General features: G+C 40.6%; 1 protein-coding gene across 7 annotated transcripts in view; it reads left to right on the forward strand.

The window, feature by feature from the left end:
* LOC116687772 (inositol 1,4,5-trisphosphate receptor type 1) overlaps positions 1-17,973 on the forward strand; it is a 69,187-nt gene that overhangs the window by 32,729 nt on the left and 18,485 nt on the right. For 3 of the 7 annotated variants that reach the window (XM_032513374.1, XM_032513377.1, XM_032513375.1), the window contains 8 exons: positions 502-537; positions 5,976-6,023; positions 7,387-7,519; positions 9,369-9,556; positions 15,605-15,788; positions 15,947-16,200; positions 17,358-17,558; positions 17,657-17,767. In XM_032513374.1, the coding sequence (XP_032369265.1) occupies positions 502-537; positions 5,976-6,023; positions 7,387-7,519; positions 9,369-9,556; positions 15,605-15,788; positions 15,947-16,200; positions 17,358-17,558; positions 17,657-17,767 (1,155 nt within the window). The remainder of the gene's footprint in view (positions 1-501; positions 538-5,975; positions 6,024-7,386; positions 7,520-9,368; positions 9,557-15,604; positions 15,789-15,946; positions 16,201-17,357; positions 17,559-17,656; positions 17,768-17,973) is intronic. The other 4 variants (XM_032513379.1, XM_032513380.1, XM_032513376.1 and 1 more) reach the window with 3 other exon arrangements.

Genomic DNA, 17,973 nt, shown 5'->3' on the forward strand with positions numbered 1-17,973 from the left:
ATTGAAAGAACAAGAGTGAGTGAAATGGAGTGAGAATTGAGTCTGCACACAGAAACAACAATATGACGTGCAACATGGTATTTCATTTGATTATTATGTACCCATGTAGGTGTAGTTGTATATAATTTTACAGCATCACTGCATCACACACTTTTGACACACTAACTGCCAAGAGTACCCTTATTTTGAAAGGAATTGGCTTGTACCTCCTGTCACATTTACCTTTGCAGTCAGTAAGGCAGGACTGGTCACCTACTTAGACATGCTTTTAGCAACACTTGCCACTGTATGAAACTCCACTGTATGACACTGCACTAATTCTGCTCACTGTGGCTTATACCCTTTCATAAATACAATTTCTTCAGTGTGGCTGAAGATGATAAGTATCTCCATAGTCTTAATTCACGTAACTTACATGTCATGCTGTATCATTGACCTCTGCTTTAGCTTCCTCCTCCCTGCATTGTTATCTAACCCCTTGAACCCTCTGTTCTCTTTCAGCTGAGGGCCTTTGATGATGAGATGGATATGCCTAAGGTTGTTTTACTTTTTCTTCTACTCATTCCCTTGTTTCCCTGAGCTGCTGTCTGTTATGTCTGTGTAACACTAGTAGTTGTCCTGTTACTGACCTGTAGCAGCTGCTGTGGCTGTGTGTTGTAGGCAGCGGAGGCTTTAGCCACAGCTGGTAACACCCAATGGTAGGGTGATTCCTGCCATACCCCAGTGTGTAGATGAGAGAGAGAGACAGAGACAGAGACAGAGACAGAGACAGAGAGAGAGAGAGAGAGAGAGAGAGAGAGAGAGAGAGAATTCCAATTTTCACTTATATGCTTCTTCCTCCCAATGTAAGGACCGTATCAAGTAAGTCCTTTTGGGACATACTTACTGTATATTTTAACATCAATTCCAATAAATGCGGGGTTGGTAACTATTTTCAATATACACTTTTTATATATTGTTTGAATTGGTCTTTACTCCCCGCCAGCAATAAATAACTTTTGCGCTCTGAAAAAAGGACCGAAAAGGTCTGTCAACTCTGCTGTGATCCTGTAAAAATGTGTTTAGCTTGGGATGAACCAATAAATATGCCTCCTTGCCCCGCTGTGCGTACTTTACCCCTCCCATGTACGAGCCTGAGCTCAATGCGCATCGCCGTCACATTGACAACAGTGGTCATGTTTGTTTTAAGCATTCAGTATGATACTAGGTGTTTGCTTAACTGTGAATGAGACATGAAGTAAAATTGTGCGCTCTTTTCTCCACTCTGCTCTGAAGCAGCAACCCAGCGGTGCCCGTGCACATCTGGGGGTCGGAACCCCAAGGGCATGGGGAGGGGTGATACGGAGCCCAAAGGAGATGCTACTTTCAAATCTTGCTAGCTTTAAAACATTACAAACCCAGCCTTTAAATACTGATGTCACGTTTTATTTTGCATTTTGCATGTAAACAGATAAAAATAAAGACACAAATAACTAAAACACTATAATGATAGCAGGCGTGCCATACGTGTTTCCAAGGTTTCAGGGAAGACTGGCCATGTCTGGTTTTACGAAAAGGAAGTTGAAGATAGTAAATCTATAAAAGCCCCATCACCTTCCCTCTCGTTTTCTTTTCATCAAGGCGTTTATGGTCTGTCAATGTTTATCTTTTTGAAGGGTGTTTCCCCTGGATCTCCTTTTGGCGCCAATAGGGGGCACTGTGATTGTGTGGGTGTCATGTATGTGTGTGATGAATATGAGGGGCTGTGGCAGTCATTGAGGCTGTGTCCTAGTTTTCCTCGTCTGAGAGCTGCACGATTCCTGGGCCCCTGCCAACTCTGGGCTGAGGTTACATAACAACCAGGCTTTTTTTCTTCCTGGAACTCAGCCCCTCCGCTGATGTGACCTTCAGCAGTAATTGCCAATGAAAGTGTGGAGGAGCTGTTTCCCCACACTTTAATTGTTGTAACAATTAGCTCCCGGGTGTGTGTGTGTGTGTGTGTGTGTGTGTGGTGTGTGTGTGTGTGTGTGTGTTGTTGTAGTTGTAGTGTGTGTGTGTATGTGTTGTGTATGTTGTGTGTGTGTGTGTGTGTGTGTGGTGTGTTGTTGTTGTGGGTGGAATTGGGGGGAATGGGGGGGGTGGCTTGTGAAGAGAGAGAGATGATCCCTACTCACACCTGTTAAATGTATCTCCATCTGTCTAAACATAAAAGCAGCTCTGTCATGTGCCAATTTTCTCCACATATTCCCCTCTTGGCCCTGTTAAATCATTGTGACACAATTCCACAACTACTCCAAATACTACCCGTTTCCACTCACAGACTTTCTCAAATGGATGCAAACCCCTGCTGTGTAAACTTAATAAAGTTGGCTGTAAGTGGTAGGGGTAATATAAAAGTGCATAGTTGGCTCTTGTCTCCTCTTTTTCAGTTTTGAATAAAGCAGGATAGCATAGTAATGATTAAAGTGGAACAGGGTGAATGTGTGAACTTGTTTAACAATAAACATGTCTTAAATTGGTCACATGAAGGAGGTTTATGCAGTAGTATCCTGCATCAGAAGTTAGTTTCAAGGCACTTTAAAAAAAATAAAAAAATAGATGTATTTTTGGCCTCCCAATGTAACTGTCAGGAGGATAATTATCAGCTAAATGTGTTGCTCTTTGCCTGTTAGGGTTTATTTTAAAGGAGAGGAGTTTGTGTTGGGCTTTTATTTTACTCTTAACTTTTAGATTTCTAAACGGCATCTGGCTCGCTTTTTTTCATACACTCAACACATTTTCTCCCACACATAGATGTAGGTCAGCTGCAATGAAAATGAAAGAGCACAGACTAAATTAATTTACTCTGCTTTTCTGTCTTCACAACAAGCAGCTGAGTGGTAAATTCAAGCTTTTGTCATTCACCACTAGTTTAAACATGACTCGGTCTCAAACTGCAAAGACGCAAACACATGTTTATTTACACACTTTCAGAAAAAAACAACTAAACATAATGTAGAGTTCACTCTTTTTGCGTGTGTGCGCACATATTGTTTAAGTGAGAAGTGTGAGACTGATTAGGGATTGCCCCGGGGAGTTTCCAGTTTGGTGGAATGCACTGTAGTCTGGGCGGATGTGGCAGCTGTGAGGGGTTGCCCTGTGGTGTCTATGGTCAGACCGGGGAAGATTGGCTAAACATATTTACTCTGATCAGCATATTGCTTTGTGGTTTGATGTGGTGACAGTGAGGCCATGTCCACAGACAGAAGATGCTGCTCCTCCAGTGTGTTGCTGACCTGCCGCTGAACTCTGCTCCACTAAGTTGTCTTTAGGCGGGATCAGACCAGTTGTGCTTGTTTACAGTGATGTGAAGTCTTGACACTAAAAAAACCAAGTCATGCCTGTAGTCAAGACTTCAAGACGAGTGCAAAGCCAAGTACATGTCATACACTTTCATTTTTGCTTGACAACAAAAGTACTGGAAATATTAGTAAATTGAGTAAAAGTAATAAACATGGAAAAAAAATCCATGGTCATCTTAATGGTGTAGCTTCTAAATAATATGTGATGAATGTCATAATTTGTGTTTTGTGTATTACAAAACATTTAAGGAGAGTATATTCTGTGTTTTCCCTTTCCCTTTCTATGTCTGTCACTTTCACATTCGCTCTCTGGGCCCTATTTTAATGATCTAAGCACACGGCGGGAAGCGCCTGACGCAGGTGTGTTTAGGGCATGTCCAAATCCACTTTTGTGCATGGTTCAAAAGGGTTGTACTTAGTGTCTTCTTTAATTCATAGGTGTGTTTTGGGCGTAACATGCAATAAACCAATCAGAGTTTCATCTCCCATTCCCTTCAAAAGCCAGGCACATTGCTATTTTGATGGTGGATTTGCACCATATTGTTTTGCATGGGTTCTTCCTTGGCCTGTACCACACTCATCAACCAAGTTTCATAAAAACTAGGCCAGTAGTTTTTTCAGTAATCCTGCTGACAGACAAACAAACCAATAATGGACAAACTAAACAATACCAACTTGGCTGGGGTAAAAATGTATTGTCACATAGCTGGAAATGGTCTAGTTTTGATTAACTCTTGAAAGGTTGACACATGGTTTTCAAAGGACAGTGACCTTTTGAGTTTGGGGACCATTTCATTTGTGGGGTTATGATGTTCTGTGTCGGGCTGGGGCCTGTGGAAGCCATGACTTTTGAGCAGGGGATTCTGCGGATGTGTCTTTTTTTCAGAGCAGCTATACAGTTTAATAATGGATCCAGAGTGTATTGCAGCTTGTACTATACTCTTTAAGGAACCTGTATGTGGCATTTTTTGTCTTGTTTAGACACTTTAAGTTTTTTTTTTTTTTCGCATTAGTAGTTCACAAAGTAATTATGGCGTGTGGCTTCCAATATACAGCATGTTGTATTTTAATGGCACCATATTCCTTGTTTTCCTTATTGATACCCAGCTAAATATCTTATTTCTCACAAGCATGATTGTCAGTTGTTCAAGTGAGGGGCATTTTTAGACCCCAATCTGCTTCCTTTCTGTGAACAGGGAAGTTGAAATGTCAGGTAAAGTGAAAAGGCTAAATTCCAAGGGAATTTTTATAAAAATAATGAAAAAGACATCAGATATATATCTGATGTCTTTTTCATTATTTTTATAAATACTTGACTTGAGTCTGACTGACGTGGCTCAAGTTCAAACCTCCAAAAGGTACACACCAAAGTCATGATATTACTGTATATAGATAAACACTTTTTTGTTTTGTTTTTTTAATCTGCTCACGGTCTGCTAGCTGTCTGTTCTTTGTTTGTGCTATTTGTGCACAGCCCTGGCTCTGTAAATGGGGAAACAAACGAAGTGACTTTGACCAAGCCACACAACACTTTTCTAAGGTGCTCATGCACAGGACAGGGGAAAGGCCATGGATGTGCAAAGACAAAGGCTGTGGGAGCAAGAGGGACAGTAAATCTGGCATATGCTATATGTTCTGAAGGAGCACTGACAGGAGCAGTGTATGTTTGGGTGTTAAGTTCAAATATCAACAATGTTTCTACAGAATTGCAGACTTCGCCTTTAATCCTTGAGTGTTTGTTATTCTCTCCCTCACCCTCTGTCTTTCACTGGCTCTGCCTCATGACCTCTATATTTTTGGTGACAGATGGCCACTGTAAACAGCACTGTGTCAGTGGTTTAGTGGCCTGGTTCATTTTGGAGGACTCTAACCACCTTGCCTGCCTCCTTCGTGTCCTTTTACATATAACAAATTATGTGGAACATCTCTTAGTGACTGCTACTGCTGTAGCTCCAGCTTCATATTTACCATATGGACATGAAAGTGGTATTGATCTTCCCACCTAACTCTCAGCAAGAAAGCAAATAGGTATATTTTGGTATGGATCCCAAAACGCCTAACTTACCTAAGCAACTTGAAAATTTTAATTCTTGAAATTTGAGAAAAAAGCAAATATCGGCGCCCGGATAGCTCAGTTGGTAGAGCGGGTGCCCATATATAGAGGTTTACTCCTTAATTCAGCTGGCCTCGAATTTGCCGCATGTCGTTTCCCCTCTCTCTCCCCTTTCACTTCTTCAGCTGTCCTTTCATTAAAGGCATGAAATGCCTTAAAATCAATCTAAAAATAAATAAATAAGCAAAGGTCATAACATAAGAAACATAATTTACAATGATGTTATGGGAATTTGGAAAATAAAAAAAAAGCTTAAATCACACTGGACATGTCTTTTAACATTTGATAAACAGTATTAATAGTCAACACTGTATACATGTCCTGTCTCGGCTCTCTAAATCCTCCACAACCATAATGCTTCTCTGGTTTCTAACAAAGCAGTACATTTATGGCAATTCACACTGAGCAAACCTTTGCATGGCCGCTTAAACCACTTGAACTAGTGCACAATGTGGCTATTAACTTAACAATTGCCTGCATGAATACTAACCCTGTGTTTGTATCTGTTGAACCACTCTGCTCATACTCCTCAATGCACCCAGCAGCTGGATCAGAACCAGCCTGAGAAGCTGTTGGAGGACCAGAAGAGGGTAGGTACTTTAAACAGCAGGGCAGCTAAACTCAAAACGTCAATACTTCAGAGATTCAGAGTGAGATATCAAGTTTTAGACATACAACAGTTGTGCATCTTGAATGAAAAATTACCTTTTTGTGACTTTTTCCCAGCTGTTTGTGTTTCTGCTCACTTCCCTTCACTGCTTTAAACATAACTTAACCACCCAGTCACTGCTAAGTAAACTAACCTTTAACTGAGGGGGAAAAAGAAAACAATTGTAATAACTTTTACACCATATTTCCCTCTGCCTCTTTTCTCTAATGGTCTTTATGAAAATTCAGGGACTTTACAGAGCCCCAGGTATTTCCATTAAACAGTCAAGCTCTAATACTGATATTCCAGAATAACAATATTGATTGTTGAACTTTCAATTCATCTACATAGAATTACATTATTATGTATGTACATTATTTAGCAAGCAGGTATGTTCCCTAAAACCAGTCCTCATCATATTGTCCACAACCCTGCCCCTTTTTCTGGAGGGTTGTAATTTGACCATATCTTAAATGTATTCTATATTACTCTCCAACTTTTTCAACATGTTTACAAAGACAACATAATTCAAGATATATTTGCTGGTTTAGTAGTTTCAGTATTCTCCAATAAGACCATAGAATCATGTTCCGACTGCAACAGATCACACCGTGCTGGTACACACAATACATACAGTTGACTAACCTCCTGCCAATAAAAGATGAGAATAGTGTTCTTCACACCTCATACGTAAATTAATCTTGACCGCTGTCTATCATGGACCACCCCCAGTTGACAACAATTTGCACATAATCATGCACAAACACAAAAATCTTTTCATTCTCTTCACTTTATCCCATGGGAGGTTTGTCAGGTAGCTATGGGCTGTGGTCGCCATAACAACAAAAATCTTTAGCTGCTGACTGCTCAACATTGGATGAGTCACAGTGTGGGAGGGCTGGCCCCAGGTCTGTCTAATTGAGCCCTGGGACCTCACATTATCACTACACAGGGTCACTACTGCTGCTGATAAACCTAACAGTGCTGGTTGTGTTAGTGGTGAGTGAAATAAACTTTAGGCTAATGTATGTCTGCAAGTTTTTCTTGCATAGGAATTTAGGAACTTTTTAAATTCAATTCAGTGTTTAAAATGAAAAGTTGACATGGAGTTTCTCCATAACCAATTACAGAGCATGGACATAATTATTTTCTGAGGTCATCGGGTGTGCTCTGGTGTCTTAATGTGTATCTAAAATGCACAAAATGTAATTGGTGATGCATGCTGTCCCTGTTATACAACACCTCCTCACTCCCTGTTGCTGTCATGACATCATTACATCCTTCCCTTTCTTTCCCTCTCATAGGGCGAGGCACTGAGACAGATTCTGGTGAACCGTTACTATGGCAACTTCCATCGAAGTGGTGGGCGGAGGGACAGCCTGACATCATTTACCAATGGCCCCCTCAGTCCGGTAGGACCCAGCAAAAACCAATCAGGTGGGACAGATGTTGCTCGTTTTCGACACCAAACACAGAGGATTGTTGTTAAATCTTTACAGCAGGAAGTCATGAGTGTAGTTTAGTTGGCGCACACAAGGCCACAAAAACACTGATTTCAACATCTCTAATTGATTTGTTTCTGTGAAGCATTAACCAAAAGCCTCTGCTAAAGAGAAGCATGACTTTCCAGCCAGTAATGACTACAACTACCATCAGGGGTCAAAGTCTAGATAAACCTTTCCCTTTTGGTTAGCCAAAATGTATTTTGCCCTCAAAGTCATAGTAAAGCCTGTCTTTTTTTTCTTTCTTTTCAATAATGTTATATAAGGATGGGACTCTATCAGTCTGACCCTGAGCCGGTTATCAGCTCCAGAGGTTTGCTGTGAGCTGCCCTTTGAGCACGCAGAGCACAACACTCTTATCACTACTTGATAGTGCAGTCATTGTGTTAGTATCTGCAGTCAAAATACAGAGTACTAAATCTCTGTGCAGTGGTTCTCCAACACTTTTTTGATATGTAACATGTATGATATAACATTGTATCTGCACATAGATTTCAGAGGACACATTTGTGTCAATGACATAAGATGAGTGTTTATTTTTTTCACATTTATTATGAATTTTTCATTAGTAAATATCTTTGTGAAATCACCAATTGTTAACCCTACAATTCTGAACACGGTTTGAACCTTTTTAATTGCTGTCCATACACCATCCATCTTAAAGTTAAAATAAATGACGTCCAATGACGTTCATGATGTCCAATGTTCAGGGGTTGTTTAGGATTTTAGCGTGCCCGGTACACAACACGTGGGCCAGCACCTCTTTCTTTGTTGGAATCCACCGGCTCGTTTTCTTTATTAGCAAGTCCTCCAGCTGTTTTATATTTGTCCTTGGTTACTTTTCCCCCACATAATCATCTGTACCACAATTATTGCTTCAAGTTGTGTTGCTTTTACTCTAATTGGGATTATTTAAGTAGTATTTATTTTAGAATTAGCAACAGAGCATGAGGAGCCATGTCTGCTCACCAAGCCAACATAACCGGAAGTTGCTGTGAGTCTTCTTTTTATATAAATTCAGTGCTGCCAAATTGTACTAGTAACCAAAATGGCGTGTTGTCTTCTGTGACATGAAAGGTAGTATTTTCACATTCAGTGTAACAGGGGTGTGCCGCCATAAAGTATTTTCTAATGAAAGAGCCAAATGTTGATATTGTATTTTTAACTGAACTCAAAGTCAGAATTACACATCTACAGTTACACTGGTTATTACAGGATTAGCCTTGCAGTAGTTAAAAATCTTAGTATTTGCCTGCTTAAGTCAATCATTTTGAAGTTTGCATGTGCCAAATAATCTGTTCTGGATCAAAAAATGTCTTGCCCTGTATGATTTAAAGGACTCATATATTTTTCCTACTTTTAAATTAAGGTTTCTTTGTGTATTGTAATATTGTGTCTAATCTCGATATCAAGTTTTGTAGTTTATTCTGTCAAATGTAAAAAAAAAAAAATGAAATTAAACTAAAATATAATATCCAGCAATTTCTGCCTACAGAATTTTATAGTTATTTTAGTTATTCAGAAAAATGAAAAAAAAAAGCCATAAGTTCAAGGGCCAGGCCAAAATGTGAACAATTATAAAATATGTAGATGAATACAAAATGTATCAGGCTTCTGCATTTGCAGATATTGTAATACTGTATTACTAAAATAAGACTGAAACATTTTATTTTTCCGTCAATGTACAAATTTGTTAGTGTAGTCTGCATGGACCTCGGAAGGTATTAACCTCATCAGATACATCTGATTGTGATCTGACCTGTCATGCTGTCTCTGTCTTGCAGCATTAGGGGGTCCAGGGGGCCTGAGTCGTGGAGAAATGAGCCTGTCAGAGGTACAGTGTCACCTGGACAAAGAGGGAGCCTCCGACCTGGTCATTGACCTCATCATGAACACCACTAGTGACCGTGTCTTTCAAGAAAGCATCCTGCTGGCTATTGCTTTGCTGGAAGGTGGAAACACTACCATCCAGGTCAGTTAACCTGCAAATCTGTTGTCATACAATGAGGGAAAGTGGGAAAACTGAAGGAACATTCTTGTGTCCACTGTCTACTTTAGTAGATTTGCTATAACATGTCTAAATCTATATTATTGTAAAATAATACAAATGACACACTTACCTATTTCACTTAGTGTAACTGATCTGCAGTGTTTTAAGTTCATGGGCTGTTATCTATGTAAAGGCTCAGCTTATCCCACCGTGCATCTGTAGATAATCTTCTACAATTCGGTCAGTGACAAGAACACAATGTGCCTTGGATGGTTTTCATTACAAGACAATCTACAGTATGTGGGTCAATGGGCCACTATAGCTGCACATACAGTATACATGACCATGGCAATGGCTCTTCAACCTTTTATATCTAGCACACATCACTTGGCTAAAAGGCCAGACCAGCTACTAATCATATCAGTAGTTTGTAGATTAGTATATTAAAAAATATTCTGGATTTTCTTTGGGCTGATATGTACATTAGGTGATCAACAATCAATGTTCTTTACCGGTTTGCTTTTAACCTAAGCCACTCTAAGCCATCTATCTCTATTTTGCTCTATTTTTCATGTCTCTGTCTGTTGCTGTTGTTTATCTCCAACATCAATGTATCTGTCTGTGTGTTGTTGTTGTTGTTGTGTAAGCATGGTGCTTGCATAATCAGTTCAGAGCGAGGAAGCCACTGTGGTGGAGATAGTGCTTTGGCTTCCCACGACTGCTGCAGAGCTACATCACGTGATTGTCTGCGTTACATAAGGCCTGTGTGAATGAACAATGAGGAATGTCTCAGCCCTCAAAACATTCCAGCCTTTCTCCTGCTCCCTCACACTCTCTTGCCGGCTCAAACTGGGTCATACTCGGCCTCCGGAACTGGGGCAGTGGGGAGAGAAGGCGGAGGGACGGGGGAACACAGAGGGGATTGAAGAGAAACTGACGCTCCTCTACCCCTTGCATTCTTAAGTTTTTTTCTGAAAAGGAAGGTTTCTTTTTTGGGGGGGGGGGGGGGGGGGATACTCTGTATGTGTTTGCCACATAGTACAAATATTTGTGTTCTTTGAGTTACTGGATAATTACCTAAAACAGTTTTTGTAAAAAAAGAAAAAAAAGAAAAACAGAGGTGTGACTGAGAGCTTGAAGCTCAAATTCATAAATTAGACATACCTTTTCCACAAGCTGCTTTTCCACCCAAAGTTCTTTGGACTGTTAGTTCCTGGAACAACTTTTTAAGGAAGTAAAAGGTTTCTCCAGTTAATTGTTATCTGGGTTTCCACCACGGTCTAAAGATCTGTGAAAATTGACAAATGAGTCCTCTATTGTACATAAAAGCAACATGACAGAACGCCTGTTTCATCTAAAAAAAACAACTAAAAAAAACAAAAACAAAACCATTATTATTTGTGCTTAAAAAGTAACCGCTGTGAAAAAAAATATATCTCATTCACAGCATTCTCTTGCTCTCTTTTTCTCTGTCTCTTTTTAAAATGAGTTGGTAAGCCGACAGCAAAGCCTAACTTTACTTTAAATGTTATAAAACAAAGAAAAATATACTGTGTACTTTTTTTTTTTTTTAATGAAGTGGTAGGCGAATGGAAGCAGCAGCACTGTGTGTGCTTGACCAATCAGTGACGGTCATCTTTGCAATTTCCACACCAAAGGTTTCTGTACTTTCAGAAAGTACTACCCCCGAGCAGCTACTTTTGGGGGGTAAAATGGCCCCAGAACGTAATTTAAACCCTTGTCCCTGCGGTTGCAATGACTTCCTCAAAAGGTTCCTAGTCCCTGGGGAAAGTTCCTGCGGTCAAAAAGGGGCCTTACACCGTGAGAGAAAACCTTTGCTCTCTTCAAGAAAGCACTCCAAGGATAGGGGTTGGTAATTTGTCAGTGTATTCATCTGGCATGCTGAGCCGAGCACCTGTTGGGTCTTGGATATCCCGTTAACTATTTACTCATGACCTACATAGCATACAGAAATAAACCACAAAGAATAACTCACGATTGCATGCACAGTCACTCATTTACACACCCTCTTGTTCTGCTGTCGCATAAAGCTATTGCATAGATGTCCTTGGAAGTCATGGATATTTTCCAGTCAGTGAATTTAGTGCTTTCTAGACTTGTTGGCTCCTCACTGCTCATCTTAATGTCTGTCACCAATGCATTGCAGCGCTTCTGTGACATCTATGAGAGAGCTCAAACCTGTAAATTGAGTGTTGTGGGATGGCGACTCGTCAGCCATCTGCCGTCTAACCACATGGCTTGCTATTCTGTTTCCCTCCAAAATTATTTAACCAATATTGCAAAAACAAAACGATGCATTAGACAAACACTCTTTCAGGGTGAAAAATGTACTGCAAATTATTTGGTTCTTACAAGATTAAAAAAAAACTTAGATTTAGAAGTGTTAGATAATTTATCTTGTTTTAAGAGTGAATTTCTTAGTTTAAGTGTTCAACTTTACATTATAATGTTAAATCAAGCAAGCTTGTCAAGTGAAATCTTGCTGCATGGAAAGATAATTTTGCTTGTTTTGAGTACCTCTTCCCTCAGATTTAGTGTTTTTGTCTTGTATTTGGACACCCCTCTTTGCAGTGTAATGAGAGAGGTGACTGGTTTGAGGAAAGTAGGAATAGGCAAAGAAAGGGAAAAAAAAGGACATGGAGGAGAGCAGAGCTGCATTTGGTCTGCATGTGCTGCTGCCTGACATGAGAGGGAGGGTGAGAGGGAAAGGGAGCGCGGGTATAAATAGCTGTTACATAACATCCTTTTGTTGATGCCAAGTTGCAGAACGGAAGGAGAGAAGGGAAAGCGCTATGACCTTGTTTTTCAGTGTTGTCCGCCCCCACCTCTCCCCACTCCTCTCCGTCTCATTCCACTCAGGATTTGTCTCTATGGATACAGACAGGCACTGTGTTTACCCAACATTGCAGGGGGCCCCTGAGATCTGAGTCTCTCTCCTTCAATCTCCTCTGTTACTACCACTTTATTCTCTCCCTGACCACCATGTGTTACTTCATCCATAAAGTCATCTCTCCATCACGCCACTCTTGTCCTTGCCTTTAAAGTGATATCAAAACACAGATGGTGTCTTGATTTTGTCACCGGGTTTGTAAGGACCAGCATCGCAACATTACAGAGGCAGCAATGTGGTTAGACATGAAAGGTTAGGTTTTTCTTTTCTGATTCATTCTGAAACACAATCTCCCGTAGAATTCTAAAGAAACCAAAAAACAAAAGTTTGCTGTGGTGTTTTTCTTCACTGTGGTGTTCCAGCTTTATGTACAAGGCTTCGTCTTTGTTTCAGTGACTCACTCGATCCACTAAACTCAGCTCAGTTCTTATAAACAGGCTGTTTAAAAAATGAATCTTTAATTCTGCTGCTGCAGGTGAAGACTTTTTACTGCTGAACTCAAATAACTAATAACTCTTACGTGACCAATACATTCACCTCCCATTCACCATCAATCAAACAAACTCACCTCTACTGCAGTGAAACATAATATCTCAGCTAACCCTGATCCATAAGATGACTTAGCCCAGCTGCCAGTGCTAGTCCCACCAACTCTGCACTGTGAGTCCGACTGAATGCAGTGTCTCTACCCTGGGAAATGGCAGAGATGTGTCTGTGACATTAATAAAATGATAGGCAATGGAAAATAAATGTGATTACATAAGAATGAAGTTTGCAGTCGCAGAGTTTTAAGGAGAATACTGTAGTATTATGCATGTGTGATATGTGGGCGTGTCCTCTCAAAATTGGCATGTGTCTATGCCGCAGACAGCTGACCTTATTTTGTGAGTGTAAAAGCCAGTGGGCGTATTAGCGTATGCGCTCTCCAGCTTGCGTGTGCTGGTACAGTACAAGTGTATGTGTCTGTGATATAATGGTAGATGGGAAGGGGTGGGGGAATCGGAATGTGTTAACCTGCGCTTTATGCATCCCCTTTCACACCACCCCCCCCCCCCCCCCCCCCGCAGGCCCCACGCTTTAGCTGCCTTTTGGAGGACACTGTCATGTGAGGCAGGAATGACCATCAGTCCCCTATCCTCCCCCCCTCCCCCGGTCCACACCTCCGTCCTTAGGCATGTTGTGAGTTGTTAGCTTCTCTGTGCTCTCAACTCTGAGAAGAAGTGTCATGAAAAGCTGTTATCTTCTTGTCCCTGAGTGTTGGAAGAGCGTGTACCTGCAGGAGGGCTGCTGCTCAGTGGTGGAGGGCCGGGGTGGGGCCCAATAAGGCTCTGGAATCTACTTTAACCTGCAGGAGCTTTTTGATCAGGAAACAATCAGGAAGACTAAGACCATTCTATCTGATAACTCTCATGTGTTGTTTTGTAAGTTTAAGATATTGAACTCAGGAAAGAGGTACAGGGGTCCTCTGTGCAAATATAACAGATATACACACTCATTTGTTCCTCTCTCAGTCAAGCTCATCAATGAGCAGTGATGAACGTATGACTATGAATTCATTATGTATATCTGTGACTGAATGTATGTATGGATATAAATGGAGAAATTAATGCACATTTATAACTGAATGGATTGATATTTATAAATGAAGAAATTATTGTTTATTTATGACTGAATGCATGGATGCTTATGGAAGTAGGAACAAGTGTTTGGAAGGAGTGTATGGGAGAACAGAAGAATGTAGGAAGGATGGCTTTTTTATAGAAAATGGCAATTTGCAGTTTGCATAGCTCTTTAAGTAGCCAAAATGTTCACTGTACATTTGTCTTTTAAATGTTTTAATCCTGTGCTTGTTGGGTGTCTCTGTTGTAACTGTTGTGTCTCAATTTCTCTGAGTGTCCAAAACAAATTTCTCCTTGGTAAGACTAATAAAGATGCTTTGACTTTAGGGCACAAGCACTTGGTTATGTTATTGTTTCTTTGGAATAAATTTGGCTACAAAACTGTTAACTCTGCTCTGTGTTCTGTTAACAAGCTTCATACATTCTCTTGTTTGGCTACCTAATTGGTTGTCCACTAATTTTGAATCAAAACATTTGGTAATGTGTTTAATAATAAATTCCAATGCATATAAACCTTCTAGTACAAACCCCTTCACAGTTTCAGTGTTAGAAGAAACAAGGCTTGTTTTCTTTTTCTGTTTTGCTTACCGTTTTCCTTGTGACTATCATCTATTTGTTTCCTCCAGTAGCCCAGTTTTCCATCTAACCTGGAAAGACAGATGGTTATGTAACAACTTTAAAAACTGGCCTAGATACTGTTTGATTATATTCCCTCCATATCTCTTTCTCTCGTTGCGCCTCGCTCAATCATCTCATTTTTCCTCCCTTATTCTCTCTTTGGTGTCCGTCTTTCGCCTCTAGCTCTCTTTGTTCCCGCTCCCTACTATCTCGGTTTCTCTATCTGTGTACAGTAAGTAGGCCAGGCTTCTCTCTCTTGTGTCATTTTTCACCCTGGTAGAGTGGTGTGGTTGCTTCTGCCGCTCAAAGCCTTTCTATAGGCTGCAAAACAACAGCCCTGTGGGTTGGGAAACGGTGTATGCATTGAGCTTGCAGGCTTTTGCATGACCCCATTCCAGAGCAAAATTGACAGCGTTTACACTCTCCCATCGCAGTTAAGCCGTACTTGCTTTACTATAGCTACATGTTGTTTTGTGAAAGCCTTCTCAAGACTGTTTTCCTTATATTAGGTGAGGACTTAATATAAAATTGTGATAGAAATGTGTGCAAAGACGAACAAAGAATTTTAAACAAAACCAGATCTTAAAGTCTATATTCACTGTTGCAACATCACATTCACCGGGTTTGACCTTAGTTCACTGCACTTTAAATAATGTATCAGTTGCATAATACAAACTTGAAGGGGAAAATCAAGAATTGACTATGTAATGCATGTAATATTTTATACTTATATCTATTAAATATCAGAAAACAGTGAAAATGTTTATTGTAATTTCCCAGAAATTACGTTCATGAACGATTGACATGATTAATAGATCAAAATTGCATTTAGCAGACATTGAGATCCGTAATCCATTTTTTTCTGTTCTCCTTTGTATCCAGCGATCTTTTTTTTGCCGTCTGACAGAAGACAAGAAATACGAAAAGTTCTTCCGGGTCTTCTATGACCGCATGAAGCTGGCCCAGCTGGAAATCAAAGCCACGGTGACAGTTAATACCAGTGACCTGGGAAACAGAAAGAGAGATGATGACAGCCAGGACAAAGACGTCCCTGTTCGCAAAAAAGGTCAGAGGTCACACACTATGATCTGAAGTATGAATTAATACCAGGTTATGTTGCTATGTAAACAAAATATGCTAAGACAAGCAACAATTTATATAACAAATTTATTTGCAAAGCCATACTACTAAGAGGATTTATGTGGGTTGCCTGTTCCTGTTTAGCCAGAGACTCAGCTGTGGTCATGACAGAGGATGTGAAAGAGCAGCTATTAGAGGCCTCGTCTGCCACTAAGAAGGCTTTTAACTCCTACCGGCGTGAAGCAGACCCTGAGGACCACTGCAACTCAGCCGACGGCCAGCCCATCACTGGGGACAAGAACCAGGATGAGGGAGAAATGAGTTTTGTAATTGTCATCATGCAGCCCATCCTTCGCTTCCTCCAGCTGCTTTGTGAGAATCACAACCGTGACCTACAGGTGGGAGAGACTGATCTTTAGACTCCTCATTCACAGATATCTGTTAGAATGGCTCACACTTGGCTACAGTACCTTCCTTATTCCAAACTGTGGTTGTGCCGTCTTATCCATGCATGCTGTTTCTTCTTTGCTCCAGACAGAGGGGTGAATGGTTTAAATAGCAATGCTAAATCCATTGTCATTTGTAGGAGAGGTCAGGCCTGACCTCTTCAGGCTTTGGAGGTGGCTTCTCTAGCAAATCTTTATCCATAGACGTATGAAAGGAAACCGCCCTACTTCATTTTTAGTTTGTGTGTTCAATGAGCCTCCTCCTTTTTATGTGCCTCTTTCTTTCACTGAGCCCGGAAATGGTGGCTTTTAGCTACGTCTTAGTCTTACTGTCAATTCCAGAAAGAAGGCAGCTGGAGAACTTCATGAGCTTTAGAGCATTATGCAAGTCTAAGAGTGATGCCTGCAGATTTCTAACTTGATAATTAAAGTAATTGTGCAATTTGTGTCTTACAATGTCTTATAATAATATTTCCTCTTTTATCATTCAGTATGTACCGCCTCAGCTCGGTGCTCTCTTGGCAAAGCTAATTTAATGGCAGTAAATGTTGTGTATGTAATGTTGTAATGTAATAGCATTCCTCATTTACTTTCATTCAGAATTAGCTTTGTCTGAAAGAAGTACTTAACGCAAACAATTTTATAAAGAGAGCAGATTGATTTTGCAGAAAATGTTGCACTGTGGGTCTCGTTATATCTGACTTTTTTAGCACCATGGCTTTGTTCAGAATGTAATAAGTGTAGTTTGTCAGTGCACAAACCTTACTGGTAAAATTTACAGCACACCAGCCTGCAAAGGATACGTTGTGTGGGCGTGACTGCTGACACAGTGGCAAGCTTCTGATGGGACAGTCGAGCTCAGCAGTACAGACAAGGGCTGAAACAGAAATATGGGTGCAAGCTCCCTCCGTCTTTGGTCTTCTTAAAACATCCACTGAGCTCTGACTTACAGAGGACTGTTTTCAACAGCAGGATTTTAATTATTAGTTAAACCTTTTTATTGTTTTGTTTTTCCAGTCTGTTTTTGACGTTTTTTGATTAGTTTGTATCCAGTTCGGTCCATTAGATCCGTCCCAGTCACACAAACCCAACCACTTTTATCTCCCCAGAACTTCCTTCGCTGTCAAAACAATAAGAACAACTACAACCTTGTGTGTGAGACTCTTCAGTTCTTGGACTGCATCTGCGGAAGCACCACAGGGGGTCTCGGTTTACTGGGACTGTACATCAATGAGAAAAACGTTGCCCTCATCAACCAAACTCTGGAGAGTCTCACAGAGTACTGCCAAGGCCCCTGTCATGAAAACCAGGTACATAAAGAGACTACGACTACGTCTGATCTGAGGTCTGGGGCGGTCCAAGGGGTACAATCAGTCATTTTCATGAATGTTTTTTGAATTTCCTCCAGAATTGCATTGCCACACACGAGTCCAATGGAATTGATATCATAATTGCACTGATCCTTAATGACATCAACCCACTTGGGAAAAAGCGGATGGACCTGGTGTTGGAGCTCAAGGTGAGTTGGCAGGGTTGGAGTTTGTGAAGTGGAGGAAGAATCTACACCTTTGTTTAAAAAGGGGGGGAAGGAGGTTCGTTTGGGTCTTGGGACAAAAATGAGGGTGGAGAACTGTCCAGAAGTTTCCTTTCAAAGCAGGATGGAACAGGCTTCTAGTATAAGAGCTGGGCATTCATTTGTCTGAGCTAAACTAGCTTTTTTGCTTG

Source organism: Etheostoma spectabile, chromosome 4 (assembly GCF_008692095.1).
Source record: "Etheostoma spectabile isolate EspeVRDwgs_2016 chromosome 4, UIUC_Espe_1.0, whole genome shotgun sequence".
Classification (NCBI taxonomy): Eukaryota; Metazoa; Chordata; class Actinopteri; order Perciformes; family Percidae; genus Etheostoma; species Etheostoma spectabile.